The sequence below is a fragment of the Engraulis encrasicolus genome, chromosome 7 (assembly GCF_034702125.1).
Source record: "Engraulis encrasicolus isolate BLACKSEA-1 chromosome 7, IST_EnEncr_1.0, whole genome shotgun sequence".
Taxonomy (NCBI): Eukaryota; Metazoa; Chordata; class Actinopteri; order Clupeiformes; family Engraulidae; genus Engraulis; species Engraulis encrasicolus.
The window spans coordinates 50,807,140-50,834,913 of NC_085863.1; the positions used below are offsets into that span (position 1 = coordinate 50,807,140).

Sequence of the window (27,774 nt, forward strand, 5' to 3'; positions counted from 1 at the left end):
TTAGAGAATTCTGGGAAACCAGTTAGTGATACGTAGCTGCAATGTCTATCTACTATGAATTATAGAAAAGATAGGGTTTCTGAGCTATATTGTGGAAGGAGATGTGTGGTTTTCTGTGCATCAGTTTTTCATGAATGATTAATGATTTCAATGCATTTACACTCAAGCAGAAGCTCTTAATGTTCAAGTGCAGTGTGCCAGGGTAAGAACATGCTCCAGTAAGACACTAACCCATTTTAACGTCAAGGGAAAGGTAACAAAATACCTTAGACAGGATTTTTTTTAAAGGTACTCCATTTAGTGTTTAACCTAGATAAGTCACTCCAGGTGCTAATCTAAATACAAAGGCCTTGACAGTTGCCTTCTCTGAGCACTATAATACCACGGGGCACAACTTGAGCTGGGGTTGACACACAGCCTCAGGTGTAAGTGACTAAACCTGCTGCCATTAATCCTTGCTGTGAGCATACATACTGTATTTACACTTAAGTATATTTTTCCTCCATAAAATATGTCCACAGTGTAGTAGCGAGAAGTAGGGAAATCAATTGGTTACAGCCATAACATTTGCATGGTAATGTCTGAAATACCATGTGCTTCATACAAAGGTAATTTCTATACTCCATTAGACAGAGGTGTCAATCACAAATTCAGAGTAGACCAAGATCTAAATCTGGGACGAAGAAGTGGGCTGAACTCAGTATTTTAATAAATGCACAAGTGGGCTAAAATTGTGGAAGCAAGCATTTGGTAGAGGCACATTTCACAAGCACTCATTCCCATTATTAGGGGCCAAGCAGCGAAGCTGGCGAAGGCCCCTAGTGTTTTAGTTCCCTCATTGACTCCAGTCAAAATTCTTCTCCCTCTGCAAGTCTATGGCAGCCCATTAAGGCTGTAACGATATTGCATCGAACCGAGGTATCGCGGTACGCAGACCCACGAACCCCTATCGCGAAACTGCCTCGCAGAATCGCGATGCGCCCTTTAAAAGTTGTTACCAAAGTTCTTCCCTAACAAAATCTCTGTTGTTACCCCTCAGTCTAGAAAACGGCAGCATAAAGGCAAATGTTTGCATATGCGCTTAAAAAAGACAAGTAGAAAAGGGGCACACATGTGCGAGTAACACTTCCATTCATCCCTCTCTTATAAAATGTTCCGTCCAACCAGCACGTGCATTTGTTAATTATCAATTGCCTGAGCAACCTCCGCGAGACGAAACACTTAAACGTCGGAAGGTAAAGCACAGAAATGAACAACAGACCCAAGAAGGCTTTATCAAACGTGTGAAGGTGTTAAGATTCATGCATGCGCCGATGCTGATGAGTGGAGATAGACGTTGAGCAGAGAGAGAGAAAGAGAGCGAGAGAGCGAGATGCTCCGCCTGCCCAAATTCATAAACCACGCGACGCTCTATCAGGGAAGTGTCTGAAGTCGGGCGAACGTTGAGGTCGATGTGGATATTAATAGGCAGCGTTATTCTTCCCCGCATTGACCGCCTGCCTAGCGAAAACATGCTCCATTTCAGCCTGCATCCATTCCCGCTCTTGACAAAATGTCAAATCACAAAACCAAACAAAGGACAACGTGCCTGTTGCATAGTGAGAACATAGGCTACTGAGTTTCGAGTTTTGTTTGTATAAGCGTGCGCGCGCTGCTGCACGATCAAAAAAGTTTAAAAAATATTAAACATCAAAATTAAGTGTTGCATTTTTGTAAGTAACTTTACACAACATGTTTCCAGACGAAATATGACCAGTGTTGTTTCAGTTAATGTTTGGATATTAATTGGATAATGTTTGATAATGTGAGACAGTTGTTAGACTAATAGGCTTCCTACTGGAACCCTGACCCTTCTCTCTCCGTCTCTGTCTCCCTCACACACGGTCAGCATCTCAGCATCATATGATCTAAGCCTATTAATAAGAAGCCTACTTTTCCTTGTTGAACTAATATCCCTTATTGTGCTTTGATGTCAACACCTGGGGAACAGGTTGCAGTGGTATATCTGCAGCATCATTTAGGTACACCTACAAAATTAATGTAGGCAGGTAGGCCTAAATGCAAAAAGAAATCATATATATAGCCTATATAGGCCTATAATTTATTTTCTTCTTTTTTTCCTTTAAAAATAAAATAAAATCGTGGGGCATATCGAACCGTGGGTCATATATCGTGATACAAACCGAATCGTGGGTTGGGTGTATCGTTACAGCCTTACAGCCCATAGAACCGTACATAGGAAAGTTGTGAAAATTGGCACACATATTCGAGGCAGCATCAACATTACCCGCAGCGATTTATAGGTCCCCAGCCCCAACGCTCTAGCGCCACCAGCAGGTCAAAGTTGCAGGTACATTTCTGCTTGTAACTTTTGAACCGCTGGTCCAATTTTCAAAAATTCCTGGAATCCTTGGCCCAGGACATATCCGAGAACTAGTGATGATATTGTACCCTGCGTGTATAGTTTTCCCGCAATTTTGAATTTTGTAAAATTCAATAAAAATGCTATTTTTCCCGCACTTTTTGATCAATTTGCCCGAAACTTGGTACATAGTATCTCTGGACTGAGCTACACATGGGGTCTCAAGGAATATTGGATATCTTTTATCGTTTAGCCGTGACAGCCAATCAAAATTGTCGTAAAAGTGGCGAAACAGGAAGTGAGGTCATATCTCAGTAACCGTTTGTCGGATTAGGCTAGGATTCTTTACACACACAGAAGTCCATCCCATGACCCACCACAAAAAAATCTAATCCCCAGCTCAAACTCTGTAGCGCCACCAGCAGGTCAACATTTTAGTTACATTTTTGCCTGTATCTTTTGAACCGTACTCCCAATTTTCACAATATTGGTACACAGGTCATCTTCACACTATGTTGCACCCAGGTATGGATTTTCGTAACGATTGAAAAAACTATCAGCTCACAGCAGCCATTCAAAATTGTGGAAAGAATGGAGGGATTTTTCTCATCTCTCTGTCCCCTTTGCCAACGGCACCTGCGCACGTTCACTGACACCATTCTCAGCAGGGGGTCTCTGGACACACAAGAGACGAGAGCTTAGGTGTGTGCGTAGTTCTGCTATTGCTCTAGTGTCAACCAAAGCCCCACTGCCCCAGCCCCTGCACATACCCCCCCCACACACACACACACACACAGACAGAGGGAGAGGGAGAGGGAGAGGGAGAGAGAGAGAGAGGGAAGGAGGCAGGGAGGGAGGGGGAGAGAGAGAGAGCATTGTTGTTCTCTCGGTTCCTCTGTCTCTCACACACTCACACACACACACACACACACACACACACACACACACACACACACACACACACACACACACACACACACACACACGTTACTTCTATGTACACCAATTCCTCAGACCAGTCTCTCAAAAGACTGGCCAACATTACATTGCAGCCTATAGGATTCTTATGTTTAGGATTTCAAAGACCATATCTATTTTCAGTAGGCTCCTGATTCTTTTCCATAATATTGTATGTCATATAAACAATTTACTAAATAGAATGATCACAGAGGATTATAATTGCTGTCCAAAAAGCAAGCCTCTCAAGTATAGAAATTACTTGCTGATATTTTATAGACTAATTTGAGAGGGAATGGAAATGTGTTACTCAATATAAATCAAGGGCAGCACAGGCCCTGCCGTGGCCAACCGGTAGGGCACTCGTCTATCATGCGGCTGACCCGGGTTTGATTCCCAGCCCAGGTCCTTTGCGGACCCTCCCCGTCTCTCTCCCCATTTTCCCCTCCAAGGAATGCACCCCAACATTGGCGAGATTTGGGCCAAAGGGGGCGCTACAGTTCCTTCTGTTGCCATGGCAACTTTGCCAAGTTTACTGCTTGGCCCCGCATTGCTGCTTGCAGCTATATTGTTTTAGTTAAAGTGTTGCACATATTCTGTTGTATATGAGGGTGAGATATTACACTGTCTGGGGCCCACTCATGTCTGTGAGACACCAACTTTTGAGTTCAAGTCGTTACGATAATATGTATTCATGGTTTATGTGAGCCAACTATAACAGACATGTGAAATGATCTCGCAGGCCAAATAAAAAGACCCCATGGCCCAGATTTGGCCTCCAGGCCTGAGTTGGATTTGAAAATGAAAAGATCAGGAGGAACATGGCCCCAATTTTGTATTCCTAAATGTTGCTGCATGTTTACATTAATGTAGCAATTGTGAATGTGCACTTGGAAGAACAGCACACATAAGACAAGCTAGGTAAAGATTTTAACACACTGCATGGCCAAGCAATGCTGGAGGGGTTAGAAGAGGATGACATCTCATCAGTGGTGCCTGCCACCCACAGTGTGGGCTGATTAATACCTGCATGTGCCCACGTACATAATGACCATGGACAGGTAAGTATCTCCTTTATCAGCCTGTGGTAGACTATCCCAAATTACAGTAGGCCTACTATGGGAATGGTAACAGACAGACTTTGAATGGAGAATGGGACTCATAATGGGATGGTAGAGTATCATTTGATGATCCTGAGGGAAATTAAGGTGTCCCAGCATACATAGGCCTACATAGAAAAAAAACCAGAATACACAAGACACTACATTACAATAATAAAAGACAATGTGAGACAACAGAATGTGAATGCACAAGACATTACACACATTGCACATAGGTTATTAACATATTAACAACGATGTATTAATACACAGGGACAAAAAGAAACTGACATGGGATTTTTTCTTTTAAATGTACCCCCCCCAAAAAAAATGGCCTACATAGGTCTATCTCTATTCCTGTAAAACCAAACCAGAGACGGTTTTATAAACTTTGCCCAAGCCTACTGCCATGCTACCCTGGCGCAAACTTAACCTAAAGCATATGAAACTTTTGTATGATTTTCTCATGGGAATAAAAGAAAGTCCTACGCGTATGATGTCCTGCATTGTGTCGCTTATATCATCATCATACTGCATGCGCATCTCTAGTTTATTATGCGCATCTATTTTATTTTTCTCCACCATCCAGCGAAGGCGCTGTCGAGCATGACTCTTGTTGTGTTACGTCACACAAGCGACGGATGTAGAGGAAGCCATCTGCAGACAGTCAGAAACAAATGAGACACGGAAACCTGTCCGTGTTTTTGGATAATGTTTCGACAAAATCACCCATGAATTATATGCCAATGCAAAAATAATGCAATCTCTTATTTGACGGCGACAGCAGTCACCAAACTTGTTGCACTGATGCAACGGAACCGACTCTGTCGCTAGTTAGCTAAGGTTGCTAGTCTGTTCGACGCAGCCCGCGGATTTCAGTGCCCTTTACGCTCATCGAAAAAAAGTACAACAAGTAAGTCGGATCTTATTTAATTCATTGTTATGAAGCATGGGGCAACTGGCATGTTGTTATAAAGAGTTAACATGTACTTATGTGATAGTTTACACAAAGCTACGTGCGAACTAGTTCAGTAAACAAAGCTGCAGTCTCGTGCAGTGCATGCACAGAAGACTATGCAGGTATGATACTTTGCCAAAGAACACCTGGTTAATGGCTACGTCTGTTGCCTACTGATCATTTGCTGTAGATTCCGAGTTTTTATTTCCAATTCCGATTCAAAAATGTTGTTTACATCCCGAGGTACCTGTCACATATCTAACTGCTCTTGTGTGGGAGTGGTGACATGACTGACATGTTTTAACTTAATATCACCCAAAAACTTTCACCATACCATCAGAGTGCTGATAACTGTAATAGTGTCATCTGTTTGCCACACTTCCACAGTTGGTACAAATGTTAACCTCATATGCCCAACTCGACTTAGGTTAGCAGCATGTTGTTTACATTTTGGTGTTCATTAAACTTATTTGATATTCTTTCAACAGGTATCTAGTTACCTTTTAAATGCCTGTCGAAATGTGTCAAATGTTTGCCGTACAACTGCATCCATTTTTGCCTCCAATCCAGTCTGCTGTGCTCATCAGGTAATTTTGTTGTCATTTAGAATGTCTGAATCAGACAGCGATGAGGAGCAGGATCGCCCCTTCTCCCTTACCGGCTTTCTATTTGGCAACATCAACGAAGATGGACAGCTGGAAGGTGACAGCGTGCTGGACACGGTAAAGTTTTCTCCATGAACATGAATGAACCAAGTTGATGTATAAGGTTTTGTTACCAGTGTGATGGTACTACCACTGGTAGGCTAGCATTGGCAATAACATGATGTGGTGAAATATTACCTAGACCTTAACATTCTGTCTCGTCAGCCGTATTGACCTATACTTTGCCAATGTTATGTAGGAGTCAAAGAAGCACCTGGCAGGTTTGGGGACGTTGGGTCTGGGCACCCTCATCACAGAGATTACTGCGAACGAGGATGATTATGATGATGAAGACCAAGAAGATGAGAAAGACAAAGCCAGCACCGACTCTGAAGGTGAGTGTTGTGTATACTGATGTACAAGTAAGAGGACTTTTATTATGAAGCCGCTGGGTGCGATGTGCAAGTGATGTGTGTGTGTGTGTGTGTGTGTGTGTGTGTGTGTGCATGCATGGTGTGAGAGTGAATGTCACAGTTCAGTTAACTTTTGTGTTCACCCATACCTGTGCCTCCGCACCTGTTTTAATACACGATAGTGAGGAGAAGAGAAGAGCATCCTCTCAACCATTTTAGAAATATAGCTTTTTGTTTTGTTTTGCTTTAACAAGGAGTTAAAGTGACACCTGACTGTTAGCCTTTTGGTGCAGATGGGATTGTTGTCTGAGTCACAGTTTGCTGAAAAACATGTAACATTTCTACATTACAGACAGTCTTAAAGTAACTGATAATCACTTGTTCATTACTATTTTGGTAACAACAAGCTTATAATATTGAATCTGCATTAAATAGTTAACCCACCATTTCCTTCTCCCTGTCTGTTTTTCTATCTATCCCTCCCTTGTTTTAGGTTGGGTGAAAAGCACTGAAGATGCTGTTGACTACTCTGACATTAGTGAGGTCGCTGAGGATGAAACACGGAAGTACAGACAAGCCATGGGAACCCTGCACCCGACCAGGACCAATGGTACGGCACTTACCATTCACATGCATACTGTATTTGTCCCACCACACAAAGTATACCCAGGGTGCCCTCTGGTCATGGAGCTTTGAGAAGAGCCTCTTTCAAACATGAAACAAGGCATTTTTTTTATATTTCCGTTTTTATAATCAGGAAATATGATTGAATTTCCATTGCCCAAACACATGCTTTGTGTTGTTGTGTTTATTTCAAGCCTGTTCTCATTTCCTACTCTAAAATCAGTATCTGTTAATACTGTGCCTCCTCTTGCCCCCAGATGACGAGGATGACTACGATGCTGACTGTGAAGACATCGATGCCAAGCTGATGCCCCCTCCTCCCCCACCCAGCTTACCTACGCCAGGGAAGAAAGACGACCTACCCGGCCAGCCCAGCAGTGGTGAGGATAGACTCGTTCTTATCACGAGACATGAAATGTGACACATGGTTTTATATGATTGTGACCATTTCTTTCATATGGTTAGTCTGGGAAGGGAGGGCGGAATGAGATACTCTGCTTCCTTTTTCTCTCTGTGTTGACACCAGCCAACCAGCAAAATGCTAGTGAAATTTCAGTTTGGCTGGTAGAAAAGACCAACTTACTAGCCACTTTGACCCATTAGTGAGTGTGTGTTTGGCTAGTAAGATTAACATCTACTAGCCATTTTGGCTAGTGATGAGAAGTTAATTTAGAGCCCTGGTTATAATCATAACCGGTAGTGTTCCTTTTCCTTCCATTTTCTCCCCCCATGACCTCCTGGTCCTGTGTCTGTATGTACAGTATGTCATCTGTTTTTTGCGCAAGCTGTATGTATGTTACTGCTGCAACACATGAATTTCCCTATTGTGGGATAATAAAGGGCATACTTAATTACTTACTTACTTATAACCTTTTTCCACCAGCTGTTCCAGAAGAGGGCGATGGCATCATCCTACCCTCCATCATCGCCCCGTCCTCGGCAGCCGACAAGGTGGACTTCAGCAGCTCCTCGGACTCCGAGTCGGAGGCGGACCGTCCGTCGCAGGGCCCCAGCGGCCCCTCAATCCTCACGCTGCCCCTGGCCGGCATCATGCAGAAGGACGCCGCCAAGGCCCTGCCCGGCGTCACCGAGCTCTTCCCAGAGTTCAGGCCCGGAAGGGTGAGTGGGACTTGCGTAACAAATAAATCTAAAATTTCTTTTACATTGTACTGAAAAAGAGGACATGAAGAAGCAGAAATATCAGAATGGAATAGAATAGAACAGGGGGCAGTTTTATTGTCACTGTACAGTGTTACAACACAATGGCAATTATGCTGTACTACTACACTGTCGGAACAATGAGATTTTTTTTAAAGAGACAAAGTTGGCATAATAAGGCAATAGCCAAGTCTCTGCAGCCATGGTACAAGACTGTGGTGCACCCTCAGTTCTCCTTGCTTTGTTATGTCTTTGCTTACTCTTTGTTGTTTCCTGGCATAGAAAGAGTGACGTTTTTGTCCTCAAAAATAGGCTGAACAATTTGTAATGCTTACAGCCATTTATAAAACTCCCTCCCTTTTATCTTCTGTGTATGTGTGTCAGTGGAATGTGACTGTTTGGCGAATATATGTGTGTGTGTAAGGGAATTTATATAGTTTTGGAGCAGGTGTGTGTGTGTGTGTGTGAGAGTGAGTGTGTGATCCTTTTCCTTGTTTTGAAATCCAAATAAAAGCACTAAACTATGTGTGTCTCTGTGTGTCTGTGTGTGTGTGTGTGTGGAATGTGATTGTTGTGTTCATTGTGTGTCAAGGTGCTGCGGTTCCTGCGTCTGTTCGGGCCGGGCAAGAACACCACGTCGGTGTGGCGCAGCGCCCGCAGGAAGAGGAAGAGGAAGCAGCGGGAGCCGCAGCCGGGCACCCCGCCGCCCGAGGGAGAGACGCCGGCTGCCGAGGGCGAGAAGAAGTCCAGCTGGACCTACGAGTACGCCCCTCCCCCCGCTCCCGAACAGTGCCTGTCTGATGACGAGGTACGAGGAACAACATAACCTAAAAACAGACACACACACATACACAAACGCACACATACTGGCATACAAACAGGAACTTGAACTGTGCATAATATCATCTGTACTAAAACAATCATATCAATCATATCAACAATCATTTTGATGAAGTTTTGTACCATAGAGGCAGGAAGTGTGCCCGAGCCGATATGTTAGTGCAAGTGCATGACTTATTGACAAGCTGGCAAGTACTGTAGTTGCAGTATGGTATTAGTAGTACAGTATACTATACAGTGTACATGCGAGTGGTGTTTCAACATTAGAAACTGTAGTTGGAAAAGAGTTCTGTATTAGAATAGATACTGTCTTTTTTATTTGAATATTATGGCATCTTATGTTTCTGTCTATCTATCTGTCTTTCGTATCCTCTTTTCTGCGGTCTGGTCTTCAGATCACAATGATGGCTCCGGTGGAGTCCAAGTTCTCCCAGACGTCCGGCGAGGGGGACAAGGTGATGGAGTCGCGTCCGCGGGTGGCGGAGTGGCGCTATGGCCCGGCGCAGCTGTGGTACGACATGCTGGGCGTGCCCGAGGACGGCAGCGGCTTCCATTACGGCTTCAAGCTCAAGGAGGAGACGCCAGAGGAGACGCAGGCCGGATCCGGGCCGGGACCCGCGCCCGCACCAGCACCAGCGCCGACGCCTGCACTCAACATGGAGCCAGCGAACGACGAGGTCTGAATCACCTCAGGAGATCAATGTCTGTTTATGTTGCATGTTTTTTTTTTTGCAGGGCTTTTTGTTTATGTTGCATTTTTTTTGTAAGGCTTTTTGCGCTTTTTTTGTGAATGGGAAAAGTGGAGATTATGACAGGAAGAGAGTGGGAGACAGAGATGGGGCAGGGTTGGGACGTGATCCAGGCCGCATTCGAACCTGAGTTCCCATGGGCATGCAAGCGCATGTGCACCAGCGCCCCCTCATGTTGCTGTTGTTCTTTTTTATAGAGCCGCTCATGTCCTATTTTGTAAGTAGCTTTGGAAAAAAGTGTCAGCTAAATATAAAAATATGTCATTGACAAAGTCAAGTGTCAGGTCTCTCTTGGTTCAGATTCTCAAGGTTCTGAGAGTTAAACATGCTAATAACTCACACATTTAGGCCCAAACAGCTCTGAATCAGCTGCCTCTATTGAACAGTCAGTCCAGGTAGATCAAATGCCGTTGTGGGGATGAGAATACTAGTTTGATAGCATGATTTGCAACAATAATAATGAATCCCAGGAACACTGTAGGATCTGAGTGTGTGCTGGAGGAGGGTGAAGAGGGTCAGAAGAGCCTGGAAGTCCAGCTCTTCCTCATGTTGTAGTTTGAGGGTGTGATTTGTAATAATGTAATGCAGTGTTACTCAAAGTGGGGCGTAAGCCTCCCTGGGGGGGGCGCGAAGGCACCTCAGGGGGGGCTTGTGACATCTGATTGTGGGTTTTTTTTCCCCAAGGAAATTATTTCCTGTCTCACCAATAAGTCAATAAGTTTAAAGCCCTAAAATAAATAAATTGTATTATTAATTGCCATGAATTTGAATAGCATAGGAAATGAACACACATCTGCATTCGACTGCAATCCCTCTTTGTTTAATCTCACCAGTCACCTTTCCTTTGATTCTGCGCAGCGATCGTAAAATCAGTCTGCGCGAGTGCTGCTGTGGAAGCATTCAGACACTCTGAAGGGGGGAATGATGGGAAAAATTTGAGAACCACTCATGTAATGTAATAATACATTAAGCCTGACTATATGCTTGCTGCAGGTTCATAATTGCAGGCTATTATGCACAAACGCATTGCCACATTGCGAATTTTATGTCAATTTTGCATGCGGGAGAACCTGTCACACAAGGTAGACAGACACGTGCGTAAGAGGCAATGTTGACAAAACGGCAAGGGGCGATCTTATGAACATTTCGAGTTGTTGATATATTGAGTTTGCGGTAGAGTCAAACAATGGTAGAAAACATTAATGAGAGCCCCATTAGCTATCTGGGCCCCTAGATAACACCTCCAGTACCATGCAAAGTCCTCAGGTTGTTCTGAAGCAAGTATGTTCACTCGGTCGCCCACGGTTGCATGTGCATTTTAAGGCACACAGCAAGCATGTTGCCGACCAAACAAAGAAAGTTAAGAGGGCCGGGTTAAGAGGAGTCTGGAGGACGAGCTAATCCTGTTGTAGTTTGACAGTGTGATTTGTAACAATGTAATGAAATAATATATAAAGACTGAAAGTAGAGTCCCTGTGCACAACCACTGTCCAGGTGCTGGTGATGTGCAGTAAAAGTAATCCAAGTCAAGGGAGGATAAATCACCACACACTGGCCTTCTTTGCTGGTAGTTTTTTTGGTTCACCAAATTTATCCTCCCTTGACTTGAATATATAAAGACTATTGTATCTGTGTGCAGGAGGAGGATGAAGAGGGCGAGGAGAAGGAGAAGAGGAGCCTGGAAGACGAGCTCTTCCTCATGGTGACACAGCTGCAGTGGGAGGACGACATCATCTGGAACGGGGAGGACGTCAAGCACAAGGGCACTAAGACCCAGCGCGCCAGCCTGGCCGGGTGGCTGCCCTCCAGCATGACCCGCAATGCTAACGCGTACAACGCCCAGCAAGGTGAGGGATGACCATTGTAAGACCATTGTATCGTTGAATAGTGCAGGACCCCGTTTCTCAGCAGTGTCGTTGCTAACCAGTTAGCAACTTAGTAGGTTGCCAGTGGGAAATTGCATTGCAACCAAGTAAGTTGTTAACTTAGTTTAGCAATGACGCTGTCGAGAAATACACCCCAGGTCTGCACACTGTCAAATAAACTGTATTCAATCATAACAGCAATTGAATAAAGTTTGTTTTTTTTGGAGCTAATTTGGCAGTGTGCAGACCTACCTTCTTTAACTGCCTGACACTTGTCTGGCACCTGCCACAAGTGATTTTGGATGTGCACACCCTACCCAAAGTGACCCAAGACCTCAATATTGACAATTTGGACAAGGTCAGACATCCCTGGCTGAGAAAATGAAAACCCTGTCACATATTTGCTTCTACAATTCAATGAAACAGTCGATCCTAATTACCACACCCCTTCAGCAAGTTTGGCGAGCCAACTATTGAAAGTGTTGGGAACACAGGCAGAAGAAATATCTGGCAGGACTTTTACTTCCTCAATCCAATTGTCTACCCCCTGAATTTGGGAGATTATTCTGATTCCTCAAAGCGTCATTTGTAACCCTTTCTGATTTAAATGGTGGCCAGAGTTGGCGTTCTTTCACAATTTGAGAGTATTAACTTGGCTATCAAAAGTTTGAAAATCATCTCTTGTTGTGATGTGAAGATTTAAATCCCTGGATGCTACAGTTCCATGCGATGATCTCTACCTGGAAAAAAAAAGAAAAAGTGTGTGTCTGTGTGTGTGTGTATGTGTCTGTGTGTGTCAGGGCTTACAAGGAGCATTTCCCAGTTGGTTCCCCCTACGCCTCCTCCCATGCCCAAAGTGCCATCTATCTCAGGATCCAAGAGAGACAAGCATAACCAAGATCATCAAGGTAGAAGTGGGTGGCATTTTACCTTTATTGAACTTTCAAGAAACTACTGCATGTCCTCGTGAAATATCAACTCCACCATACATTTTTTGTTGTATTTTTGGGTTTCTGCCTTTATTGTGTTGGGAAAGCTGAAGAGGTGGACAGGAAATGGTTTGGAGAAAGAGATGGGGTAGGGTTGGGAAAGGTTCTTGGGCCGGAGTTGAACCTGGTTCCCTGGTGTAACAGTAAGATGCTAAGGCCCACAGCTAAGGCCTCAGGTATTAGGTAAGGGTTAACGTTCGGCGAGAAGGTCGCTACCGTGGAATAGCAGCACGACAGAGAGAATCTTAAGACCCCGACGCGGAGCGGGTGCTGCTACGTAGTGCTGCTATTCCACAAAGCGACCGACTCGCCGAAAGTTAACCCGCTTATTATATGAATATACTTAAATGATTCACACATGTCGGGGACATTTCTTTAGGCCTATTTAATGTGAAGTCTACTATAGTTTTAATGTCAAAGGATTGTTGCTGCGCAAAACAAAACAGTGCCGTTGTGGAACACCGCTAGGCAACCAGGACAACAGGTGTTGTCTATCATAGCAGCTGATTAGAGTCTTGTTGAAAAGTCGCTTTAGCAGTGAAAAGTCTTGTTGCCATTGACAGCGGTCTGTTATAGACCAACCCGTCCGTTATCGAAAAATAACAGACGTGCGAACGTTGGGGAGCCCCGTTGAAATGATTGGAGCATTCGACCGATGACGTCACACCATATAATAACTTCAGATATTTTTATTTCCTGATTAGTGAGCATTCCTGATTTTTTTTATCCTTTTCCAAGCCACTGTCACCCACCACAGACAATTATCTTTGATGATGAGATGTGGCAACAACACCCTCCTGTCCTAATGTGTGCTTGTGGCCTCATGATGACATCACAAGATGTCATTGACGACAGGGCGTCAGCGGAGTGCAAGGCCACAAGTACAGGTCACGCAGGTCACGCAAGGGGGCAACTCACACCGGAGGGAGGGGGGAGATATTGCAAAAATGTGGTTTACTTAGTCTAGCCCAAATAATTGGCATAGCTGAAGGTTGTAAACTACTCGGAGTATCGTCCCTCTTTTGAAATATAGCCACAGGGAAATTCTGTCATATGGTTAGCCAACTGACCAGAGATGAAATCCCTCGTGATGAAGGCTGCAAAACTCGTTTTCTGGAATACCAGAACTGGAATGGTAACTAATTGTGTCTATTGAAAAGTTGTGATTTGAATAGTGATTTGAATAGTTATTGTAGTAATGTTTATTTAACAGATGTTGTAATTATAGGGGATGATGAGATTCACACCTCAACTAAGATGATCGTTACAGGGCTGAGTGATATTATTGGTACATTTTTCTAAGCAAATAATATAGTTATCCAGCGAACACCAGTATTCTGTGAACTGTTTAGACTCTTCAGGATATTGGCATTGACAGGTTGTTATTCAGTTATCGTTTCACTTTGTTAATCATTGCACAAATCAGTAAAATATGCAATTACTTGCACCGTTTTTTAACCAGTTCCCGTTGTAGAAATGGCCCGAAGCCCTCCAAAAAAGAAACCCCCAGAGTATGTAATGTTTAGAATTTTTAACCTAGTAGAGCTTTTTCTCTGTGACTTTACATGAACTATGTCTATGCTCCAGGCTCCTAAAACGGTACAATAACAGTTTTTTTCCCTTTCACCAACCCCCCTCTGTGACTTACATGTATGTCTATGCTCAAGGCTCCAGTAATGGTACAATAACTGCTGTTTTGTCTTCTCTTCCACCCCCCTCTCCCTCCTTAGTGTCCCATGAGGATGACTCCCCGTGGTTCTCCATCTTCCCCATCGATAATGAGGACCTGGTGTATGGCCGCTGGGAGGACAACATCATCTGGGACGACCAGAACATGGACCGCTACCTCGCGCCCCCCGTGCTCACGCTCAACCCCAACGACGAGAACATCATCTTAGGTAGGATGGACGCTCAACAGAGCCAGGTCTTAACGAAATCTTGTAACAATGCAGCCATAGCCTAGTGGTTAAGGAGATGGGCTTGAGATCAGAGGGTTGCAGGTTCGAATCCCACCCTGCCACTTCCTATCTCATTCCATGGCTGAGATGGCCTTGAGCAAGGCACCTAGCCTCACACTGTTACAGGGACTGTATCCAATACCCTTTACTTAAAATAGCGGTACATCGCTTTGTATAAAAGCGTCAGCTAAGAGTGATTGTAATTGTAATTGTTAAAGTGTAATGCACAGTCATATTACAATGTTGTCCCAATGTAAGTAGCGGCAATACAATGCATAATGCACTGGTTAAGTATTATTATATGGACCGCTACCTTATTTTGCCCATGTACTCACTCTCAACCCCAATGATGACAATTGTTTACGCCCAACCCCAGTGATGAGAACATCATGTTTGGTATGATTAATTTAGAGGCCTCGGTAGGATGGAATCCCAAGACGGTCGTATTACATTGTTGTTACAATGTTCGTAAAGGTAAAGCAATGCACTGGTAAAACACCAAATTTCTGTGAGGAATAACAAAGTTTCTCTACTACTCTGTAAAATGAGCAAAGCTGTTTTGAGTACCTTATGTGTGCGACAGTGTTGCAATGTTTCAATTGTTTCCTCCCACTGAAAGCTGGACTAAGTTATGCAGTTGCAATAAAAAGTAATATGTCACATTAATAATGGTGTTGTAATGTATAATGCACCAGCAATTATAATGATAATGATGAAAATTATAAATTACCATTCCACAATACCGTACCATGAAGGCGACAATGTGGTTGAGGGTGAACAAATATTAGTAGTCAAAATGGCAGCTTGTATGTGTACCTGTCCTTGTTTATTCATTCGTCATTTGACGTTTTTTTCCTCAGAAATCCCGGATGAGAAGGAGGAGAGGGCATCCCACTCGCCGTCCAAGGAGAACAAGAAGGAGACGGCCCTGAAGAAGAGCCGCATCCTGCTGGGCAAGACCGGGGTCATCAAGGAGGAACCCCAACAGGTACACTCCAGGACCAGTATACTGTATTCTTATTTATACCAACACCACTCGCTCATATACTGTACTCTAATAGCACCACACAGGCCAGTATATATATTGTATGTATATTATATATACATTTTCTATGTAGGGATTCTTGAGAGATGGGACAAAACATGTCCGGGAGATAAAACTCATGTTTGTGCTTAAAATTCAATTAAAAATTACAACAAAATTAGCTGGAATGATAGAAGAAGAAGTTTTGTACAATACAATATGATTTCATATTTATATAGTTTTTTTATTTTTTATTTTACACGTTGCAGTGTGTCATCAGTACCTTCAAAACCCCATGTCCGAAAGCAAGATTTAGAATTTGACAATACCATAATAATTGGTTAAAATGAAGTATAACAAACATCATAGCTACTGTCATCAAGTGTTTTGGATAATTAATCAAACTACATGTATGTATAATGTTTTATAAACCTTTTTATATACTTTTTAAACTATTGAACATGTGTCCGGACTTTTAGTCAACACCGTAAGATTTTTTTCAAATACAAAAAAATCTACCATTATTGTGGTCAGCTCACACTCTAAATAGCCTGGTACTACTTCCTGTTTGGTATACATGCCATGGAGACACTGTTCTGTTAAGGTATTTGATTTTATCAATGCATCTTTAGGAAGACCACCTGTGTCACAACCGTAATGTCAACACCATAATGCATAAAAATAAAGGTTATTTCAGTATTATGTACAATAAAAGCTTAGAATAACTTTATTGGCAAATCCTTAGGCAACTGCTGATTTACCAGATGAGAAAATCATGTGTTATTATGAAAAGTAGGCTGATTTGTCAACTCCGTAAGACAAATTCACTAAAAACTGCTCAATATGCTAATATGATGTTCTTTTCAAACGTAGAAACAGGACAAAAAGTTATTTTAGGATATTATATGTACATTAATGTGCATATAACGCATATAACTACATAGTTTTTTGATATTTTTTGAAATACACTTTTTAAAAAGAGAAGCTGAAGAATGTCACAAAACTACAAAATAAACTGTGAAAAAACATTTTGCACTAAATAGGCTCCAAAAATCAGACCAGTTTGTCAACTCCGTCAGTTTTTCTGTCAACTCCACAAGATTTTTCTCAGCACTTTCAGGTGTTTTTGTTTGACATTTTGGGGGAAAAGGCTAATTCTTAAACAGTGTTTCCCAGAGAATTTTTGGAAACTTTGTGGGCAGCCGGGATTTTTTTTTTGTTTGTTTTTTGGGGGGGGGTTCATTCACGCGGTGTAAATGCAAAACGGCAAAACGATGAATAAAGTATGCCATTGGTGCATGGAGAAACTATAGGCCTACATTTCAGCCAATGTATAGTAGTGATTGTCATCTATATTTTTAAAAATGCAGTACAGTGAATCATTTCTGTTTGTAAATGCAAATGCATTTTGCGGTGTAAATGCAAAACGGCAAAACAATGAATAAAGTATGCCATTGGTGCATGGAGAAACTATAGGCCTACATTTCAGCCAATGTATAGTAGTGATTGTCATCTACATTTTAAAACATGCAGTACAGTGAATCATTTCTGTTTGCAACACACTTTTCATTCGTCCCTCATGCAGGGGTCTACTCTAAAAAAAAACTCTAAAAAAACAAAATAGGAGCACAAATAAGAATTTAGGAGTACTGTGTTAACGCACTGAGAAAAAGGGTCTAAGACAGTAGGCTATACCTTTCTCCCCACACACACAGGCATACACATTCTACATAATAGGTGCTGGTCACAGGGCCAGTTTTTCAAAATTCCTCCCAGTAAAAGGGCTGAACAACATATTACACATTTATGTCTATATTCACATTCATTACACATTAATTTCTATATGCAGCCCGATGTCTCCTCTGCTGTATCAATGTCGCCGAACTCATTATCCTATACTTAACTGTTAAACAAAGCCTGGGGATTGTCAGTAAACCTTCTCTTAAGGATTTTTATTGCTCCCAAACCAAAGTTAACTACAACAACTTGACTAGGCTTTTGATCCCTGTCTTTCAAGCACTCCTGGTTTTCTCTATAGGATGTATTTACTCCAGGAGGAAAATGCGGAGGAAATCGTTTTTCAAATCGTTTTTAGAAAAACGGAAATCGTTTAAAAAAATAAAAAAAAAGTTATTATTATTTTTTTTTTACATTTTCGGAAACTATGGCGGCCAAATTTAAACTATGGCGGTGCGCCATAGTTTCCTCAATGTATGGGAAACACTGCTTAAATCATTTTTTTAGGCAATAAAGGGTCATTAGATCTATACCTCCATGCATCTTCATGGTCGCAAAATAAAAGATAAAGTCTGGAAATGTCAATTTTTCGAACTCTGTGTGCTAATAACAGTCTTAAATTAAAATTTTAATATATATTTTACATATTATTGTACATCAAAGTAACTAAGTATCATTTCAATACAAATCAGAGCTAAAGATTCTTGTTGGACTATTATAATGATTTAATTATGTACTTTTCTTGTGTCTGACGGAGTTGACGAAAATCTAGGTGTGAAGGTAAACATGTTAATTTGTTAAAAATGCCTTTTTTTATCTGGAGCCTCTATTTTTACATGCCTGAAAACTACACATCTTTATCTACATGAATATATAACCATCAACAGCATATACTGCATTTTCAAAATCAGATTTTCAAAACGCGTTTTGTCCCATCTCTCAAGAATCCCTATACTTTACTAATATAGATCTAGCCAAGGTCGGCTAACGTCGCCCGTCTCCCAATTCCGCCCCAATCATCTACAGCCTTGGGAAAAAAAATTGAGACCATTTTGAAATTTTCAGTTTTTCAGATTTTTTTTTATTATGGATCAGTGTGAGTAAAACAAACATTATTATTTCATTCTATAAACTACCAACAACATTTCCTCCAAATTTCGAATTAAAATATTGTCATTTTGAGCATTCATTTTCAAAAAACGTACAAATGGTCTAAATAACAGTATATAAAATGAAACAGTTTATAGACTGAAACAACAATGTTTTACTCAAACACATACCTATCCATTGTAAAATCAGAAAAAGTGAATCAGAAAAAGCCTCTCTGCGGCTGTATATACAAGTATATGCCGTAGAGACCAGCGTAGATAGACAGTTCCCGCTAGGCTAGACTGGCTTCATAATGGAGATGCTCCAGCATGTATGCACCAACGCCACTCATGCGGTTATCGTACATGTAATTTCCCTGAATAAAGAGGACCAGAATGTTCAAACCTGAATGTATGCTGCATCCATGCATATGCATGCATTTAGTCATATGCATGCATCCATATGCATGAGACCACTCTCAGCATAGAACATTCTTTTCGATGTGCATAATATTCTTGTGCGCAATATATTCTTTTTCTGTCCTTTCCCAATCACAGCCCTTGTAGCGAGTCGCAGCAACTTCTGGATGATCTTATGCAATAATAATATACATTTCATCACCAGACATCACATACAGTGATTCTTCAGTTGAGAAAAACACCTTATTCTCCTTTTTTTCCCAGAATTGCCCTGATTTTATCTCAGCAGTTGTGCCACTGCCAACACCAGCAGCTCCGCCAGTTATAGATCAGGTCTCCCTGAAGCTTAAAAGATTCTCTTTCAATCTCTTTTCGCTTTTGGGTGGATTGATTTATTGAACTGTAAATCAGTACACCAAAAATTTGACGAGACTGTGCACTAAAAAAAATGACGAGTCATTATACCAAAAACAGATGAGTCAGTTTGACCAAAAAACAGATGACTCTGTACACTAGCAATGAAGTCACAGCAAATATGTCCTATACGTTTCCTTAGTTGCATTGATTGGAGAGCTGCAGGTCTCACAAAGTAGCACTGAGGTCATTATAAATCGTGTCTTGGGCTTAAAAGATCAAACTCTCTTTTTTGTGCAGTGATTTGTTGGGGCCTTTCATTTGTGTGCTTTTTAAAAAGGGGATGCTTTCTTCTAAATATAGCACGTGGTTTAGCTTTTTACTCAAACCTTGAGCAAACCTTTTGATCTTCAAAGCAGAACAATTCCCATTTTTCTTTGATATTATCGATCTTTACCCATTATAGGATGATCTTGTTATACATTACCAGTCATCAGAGACCTCTGAAATTGATTCACACAATTGAGGGGGGGAAATAGTGAATTCACAGCAAATATTTCCTGTGCATTTCCAAAGAATTGATTAAAATTCATTCCAAATATTATCCTGAGTTTTAAAATGCAATTTGTGTAATGTGACAGCCTGATCTCCAAAAATTCTGTGCTCCTGGACACGGATGTTAAGGACACAAAATCCGTGTCCAGGAGCACAGATTTTGCCAAAATTCTGTGCTCCTGGACACGGAATTGTTTTCCGTGCTCCTGGACACAGAATTGTTTTCCGTGATGGGCACATGGAAGTGCTTTCTATAGGCTATTACCACAGCACTGTGTAACTCTATCATTAGAAAATACATACCAAATGCTAATCCTAACCCTAACCTTAACCTGTCATTAAAGACATATTTTTGAGAAATACCTTTTCCAGTTGGTTGCTAGACTATCAAATTCATATAATGAATGAATTAAAAACTAGCTGTGCCCAGACCAAAACAATCCCTAACCCTAACCTGTCAGTAGGAAATGTTTTTTTTGAGAAAAAATATTTGAAATTTAAAAAATCCTGAGAAAACACAAGACTGTGGAAACATAGAGCTGTGGGAGTAGCCTATAGAGAGAGCACTTCTCTGTGTCCATCACGGAAAACAATTCCGTGTCCAGGAGCACGGAGAACAATTCTGTGTCCAGGAGCACGGAATTTTGGCAAAATCCGTGCTCCTGAACACGGATTTTGTGCCCTTAATATCCGTGTCCAGGAGCACGGAATTTTTGGAGATCATGTTGAATGTGAAGTAATATTAACTGTACAGATATGCATAAGGGTCTGTGTCTTGTGACTGCTGTCCTCAATACTAATTTTGCCCCCCTGATTCCAGAACATGTCCCAGCCGGAGGTGAAGGACCAGTGGAACTTGTCCAATGATGAGTTCTACTACCCCAAGCAGCAGGGGCTCAGAGGGTCCTTTGGAGGCAACATCATCCAGGTAAGTGGCACAGCTCGAGGAGACGAAAAGCTTGCACATTTTATATTCAACCATATTAATGTCTTTATCTCTATGTAACCGTCACATTTCCAACCCATTAATCAATCTACTTTTCTCTCCATTCTCTTTTTTCTTTCATTTCCTGTCCCATGTCATAATTCTCTCCCTCTCTTTCTCTCTCTCATTCTTTCTCTTTCTCTTTCTCTGTCTTTTCCTCTCTGTCTCCCTTTCTCTATCTCTGTCTCTCCTTTTCTCTGTCTCTATGTCTCTGTCTGTCTGTCTGTCTGTCTCTGTCTGTCTGTCTGTCTCTGTCTGTCTGTCTCTCTCTCTCTCCCTCTCTCTCTCTCTCTCTCTCTCTCTCTCTCTCTCTCTCTCTCTCTCTCTCTCTCTCTCTCTCTCTCTCTCTCTCTCTCTCTCTCTCTCTCCCTCCCTCCCTCCATCACAGCACTCCATCCCAGCGGTTGAGCTGAGGCAGCCCTTCTTCCCGACCCACATGGGTCCCATGAAGCTGAGGCAGTTCCACCGGCCCACGCTGAAGAAGTACTCCTTTGGCACGCTGTCCCAGCCAGGCCCCCACCCTGCACAGCCCCTCCTCAAGCACATCAAGAAGAAGGCCAAGGTGTGTGTGTGTGTGTGTGTGTGTGTGTGTGTGTGTGTGTGTGTGTGTGTGTGTGTGTGTGTGTGTGTGTGTGTGTGTGTGTGTGTGTGTGTGTGTGTGTGTGTGTGTGTTGTGCTGTATGTGTGTGTGTGTGTGTGTGTGTGTGTGTGTGTGTGTGTGTTGTGCTGTATGTGTCTGTTTTCCATCAAGTAAACTACCTGCATTTAATTCAAAAACTTTGATCAGGTTGATGAGCTAGCAATGTGAACCAGGACCCAGCTCAGAAAAATTGCAAGCCAATAAATTGAAGTTATTAATATAAATAAACACTTGTAATAGTACACAACTGCAGAGTACATTACAGTTGAACAGTGAAAAGGGTTCTTCAGGGTAGGCTTCAGACTATGATTTTTTTTGGTCAAATTCTGAAGAAGTGCGTAAACTAGATACAAGATGCACAACATCCATTCTCTCTGCCCTTCTGTTATGTTATGCAGTACAATAGTGCAAGACACAATACATCTGATACTAACATACTTTGTTTGCTCTCGCCACCCAGATGCGTGAGCAGGAGAGGCAGGCGTCGGGCGGAGGGGACATGTTCTTCATGCGCACGGCCCAGGACCTGACGGGCAAGGACGGGGACCTGATCCTGGCGGAGTACAGCGAGGAGTACCCGCCGCTCTTCATGCAAGTGGGCATGGCCACTAAGGTCAAGAACTACTACAAGAGGGTGAGTCCAGATGTTGGCATCAGCTGTGCCAGCTGTACGCACAGGTAATAACAATAGAATGGAGAGGGTGAGTTCAGAGGCATTATCTGGGCAGTCTTCATGCAAGTGGGCATGGCCCAGGTCAAGGTCAAGGTCAAGAACTACTACAAGAGGGTGAGTCCAGATGTTGGCATCAGCTGTGCCAGCTGTACCCACAGGTAATCGCAATAGTGTGGAGAGGGTGAATTCAGAGGCATCAGCTGGGCAGTCTGTAAGCAAAGGTAGACACATAATATTGTGGATAGGGACGTGCCCACTGTCACAATAGTGTTGAGAGAGTGAGTTTAGTGGCATGGTTCCCAAAGTGTGGGCTTTGCGCCACTTCTGAGCTGCGGTGATAATGCAGGTGGACTGTGAGAGGTCCTAAAAATATATCCTCGAGTTTTCCTATGTGACTTTAGTCTGTGAAGTGTAAAATACAGTGTGTATGACATGGTTGAAAAAACATACAGCAGTATAATAAAACAAACCAATTGAAAATTGTTTGAGAATCATCTCAAGTTAACAGAAGTCTCCTTTTGGGAAAAAAAATAGTTTGCATATAGCAGTCTAATGTATTGAACTGTGATTGGTTTAGTGGGGTGCAGACATTTTCACATTTCAAAGTAGGCCCTGGCATTGTAAAGTTTGGGAATGGCTGGTATAGAGGCATCCTCCAGGTCAACTGTACACAATGGTGTGGAGAGGGCCAGTCTTGAGTAGTGTTTCTCAAAGGGGACACTACAGCGTTAGGGAGCCCTACAGGGGCGTTGAGAAGGATACCAATGAGACGCGGGGGGTTCTCACTTGCCTTTGAGGGGGCATTAGTCCATTTCATTTCTTAATACTAGAGGAGGGCTTATGGTGACATCAAGGAGGAGCAGGGATAGTTTTGAAGAGGTCCAGGGAGGCATTTGTTCTAGAAAAAGTTGAGAGTCACTGGTCTAGAGCAGTGTTTCCCAACCTTTTTTGTCTCGAGTACCCCCTAAGCCTTTTCTTCGTGCCATGAGTGCCCTGTAACTCATGTTCTATATCACTTCCTCTATCCCAATGTGACTATGTTACATTACATTACATTATGCTATTACTATGTTCCATGCATTTGATAAAATTTCATTTTTCCAAGTACCCCCTGCAGTGTGCTCGCGTACCCCTAGTGGTACACGTACCCCTGGTTGGGAAACACTGGTCTAGAGGCATCAGCTGGAAAAGCTGTTTCAACTGCCTACCCACAAGTAATCACACAATAGTGTGGACAGGGTTAGTCTTGATCGCATGGCCTTGCCAGACTTAAGCACTTCAGTCCAAGGTAATGTTCCTTTCCTGTTATGTCTGGGCCAGGTGTTCTGGCAAAGAGGTCTTTAGTCTTGCAATCTGCACACTGGCAGGCAGTCACACACACCAGACAATAGTGGAGGTTGAGATCCATGACCCTCCTGAAATCAACAAAATCCGCTCTGTTCCTTTATTTTCTGTTGGACTGTCATAACTGAACATGGCAAAAGCAAAGAGACAAGTTGCCTTGCTGAAGCAGCTTTTTAAAAGTTGTCACGCTGTCTGTTTACATTACATTACATTACAGGTAGTTGGTGGTTTTATCCAAAGTGACTTAGAGTTATTTAGATACAGGGTATTGGTTACAGTCTGTGGAGCAATGTGAGGTTAGGTGCCTTGTTCAAGAGCACTTCAGCCATAAATGGTGTGAGATTCGAACTGGCAACATTCCGATTCCAAGGCAGACTCTGTAACCATCAGGCCCTGGCTGCCCATAGAGCTTGAAAGTCCCGCCCCTTAGTTCCGCATTTCACGGGACCTAAGCTGATCATCTAACAACATGGTAGCGAGTAAATATCTTCTGATCTCAGTTATTATATGCGCTGGGCTACAAATATGCTGTTGAAGATGCTAGATAAAGATTATTCATGCAGAAGTATCAATGTTTTGTTCCGAGGCCGTCTGCATGAAAAATGTGAAGAGACACAGCTTTCTAAAAAGTTTGGGGGTTCGTACGAAAAATTAAACAAAAGTATCAGAAACAACATATGTGGAGCTTGTGGCACAACTCGAAGGGGATCGAAATATCATTTTAATACCACCATTGGAGTACATGGTACGATTTTCGGCTAAAAACGCCGTTGAGGTCCCATGAAATCGGGGGAAGTGACGTCACTTTCAAGCTCTATAGGGCCACGGCTGTTTCTATTCACGTGCACAGTTTTTGTGTGTGCGTGTGTTTGCGTTTGTGTGTGTGTGATTATGTTTGCTGAAGACAGAGTTTAAATGATCTCTGCCATTTGATTTGTTAACTTTCAGAAACCAGGTAAAGACCCCGGTGCTCCAGACTCCAAGTATGGAGAGACCGTGTACTGCCACACATCGCCATTCTTGGGCTCCCTGCATCCTGGACAGCTGCTGCAAGTAAGGTCCCCACCCCGCCCCCCACACCTCTCTCTGTCTTTCTTGCTCTCTTTCGCTCTCTCACCACACTTCCCACTCTCATTTATTCTCCATCTTCTCTCCCTCTCTCTCTTTCTCTCTCTCTCTCTCTCTCTCTCTCTCTCTCTCTCTCTCTCTCTCTCTCTCTCTCTCTCTCCCTCCTCTTTCTCTCTTAATTCACTGCACCACTGATTCCCAATGCTCTGTTAGTCCCCTTCCTTCTTCTTCAACCCTTCACCCAACACTCCATGTCCTTGACACTGACCCCAATACACACACACACACCTTCTCCCACTGCATCCCCACATCTTGTGAACTTATTCTCTATTCCTCATTCTACCTCATTCTCCATCAATCTCTGAGGGTTCCCACTGATCATGGCATTTGTTGAATATCATGAAACTTCAACAAAGGTGTTTTGAAAGAAGTCAAGGAATTTGACCATTTAGCATGTCCAGTTAGGGAATATGATGGAATTTAACAGTGTTGCGTTTTTGTCTACTGGCGATTTAAAAGACTGGCTATCACACATTGATGACCACAGAGCTAAACGACTTAACACCTTATCAATATTTTAGGCATATATTTTTACGGAAAGTCATCGAAATTCTCTATTCTCTGGTCAGGGAAAGTCATGGAAATGTTTGTCTGACCTGGAGTGGGAACCCGGATCTATCTTAGTCTAACTGTATCACTAGCTCTCTCTTCCACCCATTGACCCATTGTCTGGCCCACCCATTGATTCCCTCTCCGTTTCACTCTCTCCTTCCACTGCCCTACTCCTTCTCCAACACCCTATGACTCCTTTTCCTTCTTCCTCATTCTGTCTCAGTCTCCATCATTCACTCTTTGTCTCCCTGCATCCGTAACTCATTCTCTCTCCCACCCATTGACTCAGTTTCTTACCACCCACCCTCTCTCTCTCTCTCTCTCTCTCTCTCTCTCTCTCTCTCTCTCTCTCTCTCTCTCTCTCTCTCTCTCTCTCTCTCTCTCTCTCTCTCTCTCTCTCTCTCTCTCCCCCTATCCCACTGCCTGCCCACACCCCCTGAGTCCCTTTCCTTTTCCTGATTCTGTCTCACTGCATCCCTAGGGGAGTAATACATAGTAGACTTGAGTAAGGCAAGATAACGTGCGTTAACGTGCCTCATTTATGCACATTACTGCATCCTTCACGGTGACGTAAGTATCTCCTACTATGACAATGCACGTAATGCGCATCGAGTACCGGAAATTGAGAGGGTGTGTTTTGGTACGTTACCCTGACTCATAATGCCTACATAAAGTGTGGCCGTGTATGCTTCAGGATATGTCAACACCCCTACCTCAGGGCTTGACATAAACATTATCGCTCACCGGCCCCTGGGGCAAGTGGTTGTCCCGAGTCACTAGCCATGCCACTATTCTACTAGCCACAAATTTGATGATTTGTTCCCTTTATCATAACACTGTACATCTAACCTCAGAACATGAATAGCTAAAGCAAGAAGATACTGTAAGTGCATAACTTTCCACTTTCTAACTAGAAATAAATGCTAAAAAATAGAAACTGAGTGTTTTGAGCTTGAACTTAAATTCAAACAATTGATTCGCAAGGAGCAAATAAAAGAATATAGGCTGCTCTGATATGTCATACCTTGGAATAAGCTACCTGCCAAAGTGGCCAGTGACACTGAAATTATTACCAGCCCCAGTCAGCCAAGTTTCGGCAGCATTTCGCCGATTTGCAGGTGCCAATGTCAAGCCCTGCAAGCTCGTATGTAAAGGCCCCTAACTCACTCGCTCTCCCACCCACTGACTCCCTTTCCCCCCATCTCTCTTTCCCCTCTTCCGCCTTTCTCTCTTCCTTCCTTCACTGTCCCACTGCTTCCTCCACTCCCTATGAGTCCTTTTCCTTTCTCTCATTCTCCGTCAGTCGCTCTTTGTTTGTGTGTATCTCTACCTCTCCCACCCATTCACTTGCTTTCTCTCTCTGTCCCTTTCTCTCTCTAACCTCTCTTGCTTTCTCTCTTCCACACTAAACAGCACACACCCTCCCATTGACTTCTTCACCCACCCATTGACTCCTTTTCCTTTTCCTCTCTCTCTCTCTCTCTCTCTCTCTCTCTCTCTCTCTCTCTCTCTCTCTCTCTCTCTCTCTCTCTCTCTCTCTCTCTCGGTCTCTCTCTCGGTCTCTCTGCCCCTCTCTCTTCTGTCTCACTGTCCACTGCTCCAGACAGTGAGCCCACACTGAACCGGATGTGTGTGTTTGTGTGTGTGTGTGTGTGTCTTTCTGTGTGTTTGTGTGTGTGTGTTTGCATGTTTGCATGTTTGCGTGTGTGCGTGTGCGTGTTTGTTTGCACGTGTGTGTGTTTCCGTGTGTGTGTTAATGTGTCCTCCTCTGTCCTCTTAGGCGTTTGAGAACAACTTGTTCCGCGCGCCCATCTACCTGCACAAGGTGCCGGAGACGGACTTTCTGATCATCCGCACGCGGCACGGCTACTACATCCGCGAGGTGGTGGACATCTTCGTGGTGGGCCAGGAGTGCCCGCTCTACGAGGTGCCCGGGCCCAACTCCAAACGCGCCAACACACACATCAGGGACTTCCTACAGGTGATGAACGCACCCACACACGCACGCACGCACACACAAGCAAACACACACAGTAGTGCACCCAGGAGTGCCCGCTCTATGAGGTGCATACATACATACATACATACATACATGCATACATACATACATACATACATACATACATACATACATACATACATACATACATACATACATACATACATACATACATACATACATACATACATACATACATACATACATACATACATACATACATACATACATACAGTATATCACGAAAGTGAATACACCCCTCACAGTTTTGCAGATTTTTGAGTATATCTTTTCATAGGAAAGCATTACAGAAATGTAACTTTGACCCAATGATTAGTGACCTTTTGACAACATATTTAACCGCTTAAATTTCTTGTTCACTCAGAAAAAAACTAAATACAGCCATTAATGTTTGAACATGTACTCACAAAAGTGAGTACACCCCAGATTAAAATCCGTTAGAGAAGGGGCTATGTTGGCTCGAATCGTCTCGAAATGAAACGAAATGAAAAGGGATGACAAGGGAGGTCATCAGTGTGCGTTTCAACCTTTCTTTGCATTTAACTTGAGTCTGCATCGGGCTTAAATAGATTGGTGTGAGATTTGAATGCAATCCTATGGAGAATATCATGATCTGCTTCAGTAGTCACAGTGCATG

At 42.9% G+C, this 27,774-nt stretch overlaps 1 protein-coding gene across 6 annotated transcripts in view; it reads left to right on the forward strand.

The window, feature by feature from the left end:
- The first annotated feature begins 5,039 nt into the window (after positions 1 to 5,039).
- The window catches only part of taf1 (TAF1 RNA polymerase II, TATA box binding protein (TBP)-associated factor), a 58,683-nt gene continuing 35,948 nt past the window's right edge, over positions 5,040 to 27,774 (forward strand). For 2 of the 6 annotated variants that reach the window (XM_063203881.1, XM_063203882.1), the window contains exons 1-17: positions 5,040 to 5,332; positions 5,985 to 6,099; positions 6,281 to 6,416; positions 6,928 to 7,044; positions 7,316 to 7,438; positions 7,942 to 8,177; positions 8,809 to 9,024; positions 9,452 to 9,733; positions 11,445 to 11,652; positions 12,471 to 12,578; positions 14,390 to 14,557; positions 15,478 to 15,605; positions 20,616 to 20,723; positions 21,169 to 21,342; positions 21,881 to 22,054; positions 24,386 to 24,490; positions 26,898 to 27,098. In XM_063203881.1, coding sequence (XP_063059951.1) covers positions 5,986 to 6,099; positions 6,281 to 6,416; positions 6,928 to 7,044; positions 7,316 to 7,438; positions 7,942 to 8,177; positions 8,809 to 9,024; positions 9,452 to 9,733; positions 11,445 to 11,652; positions 12,471 to 12,578; positions 14,390 to 14,557; positions 15,478 to 15,605; positions 20,616 to 20,723; positions 21,169 to 21,342; positions 21,881 to 22,054; positions 24,386 to 24,490; positions 26,898 to 27,098 — 2,598 coding nt within the window. In that variant the 5' untranslated portion in view covers positions 5,040 to 5,332; position 5,985. Of the gene's footprint in view, positions 5,333 to 5,984; positions 6,100 to 6,280; positions 6,417 to 6,927; positions 7,045 to 7,315; positions 7,439 to 7,941; positions 8,178 to 8,808; positions 9,025 to 9,451; positions 9,734 to 11,444; positions 11,653 to 12,470; positions 12,585 to 14,389; positions 14,558 to 15,028; positions 15,092 to 15,477; positions 15,606 to 20,615; positions 20,724 to 21,168; positions 21,343 to 21,880; positions 22,055 to 24,385; positions 24,491 to 26,897; positions 27,099 to 27,774 lie in introns of all 6 variants that reach the window. The other 4 variants (XM_063203883.1, XM_063203879.1, XM_063203880.1 and 1 more) reach the window with 4 other exon arrangements.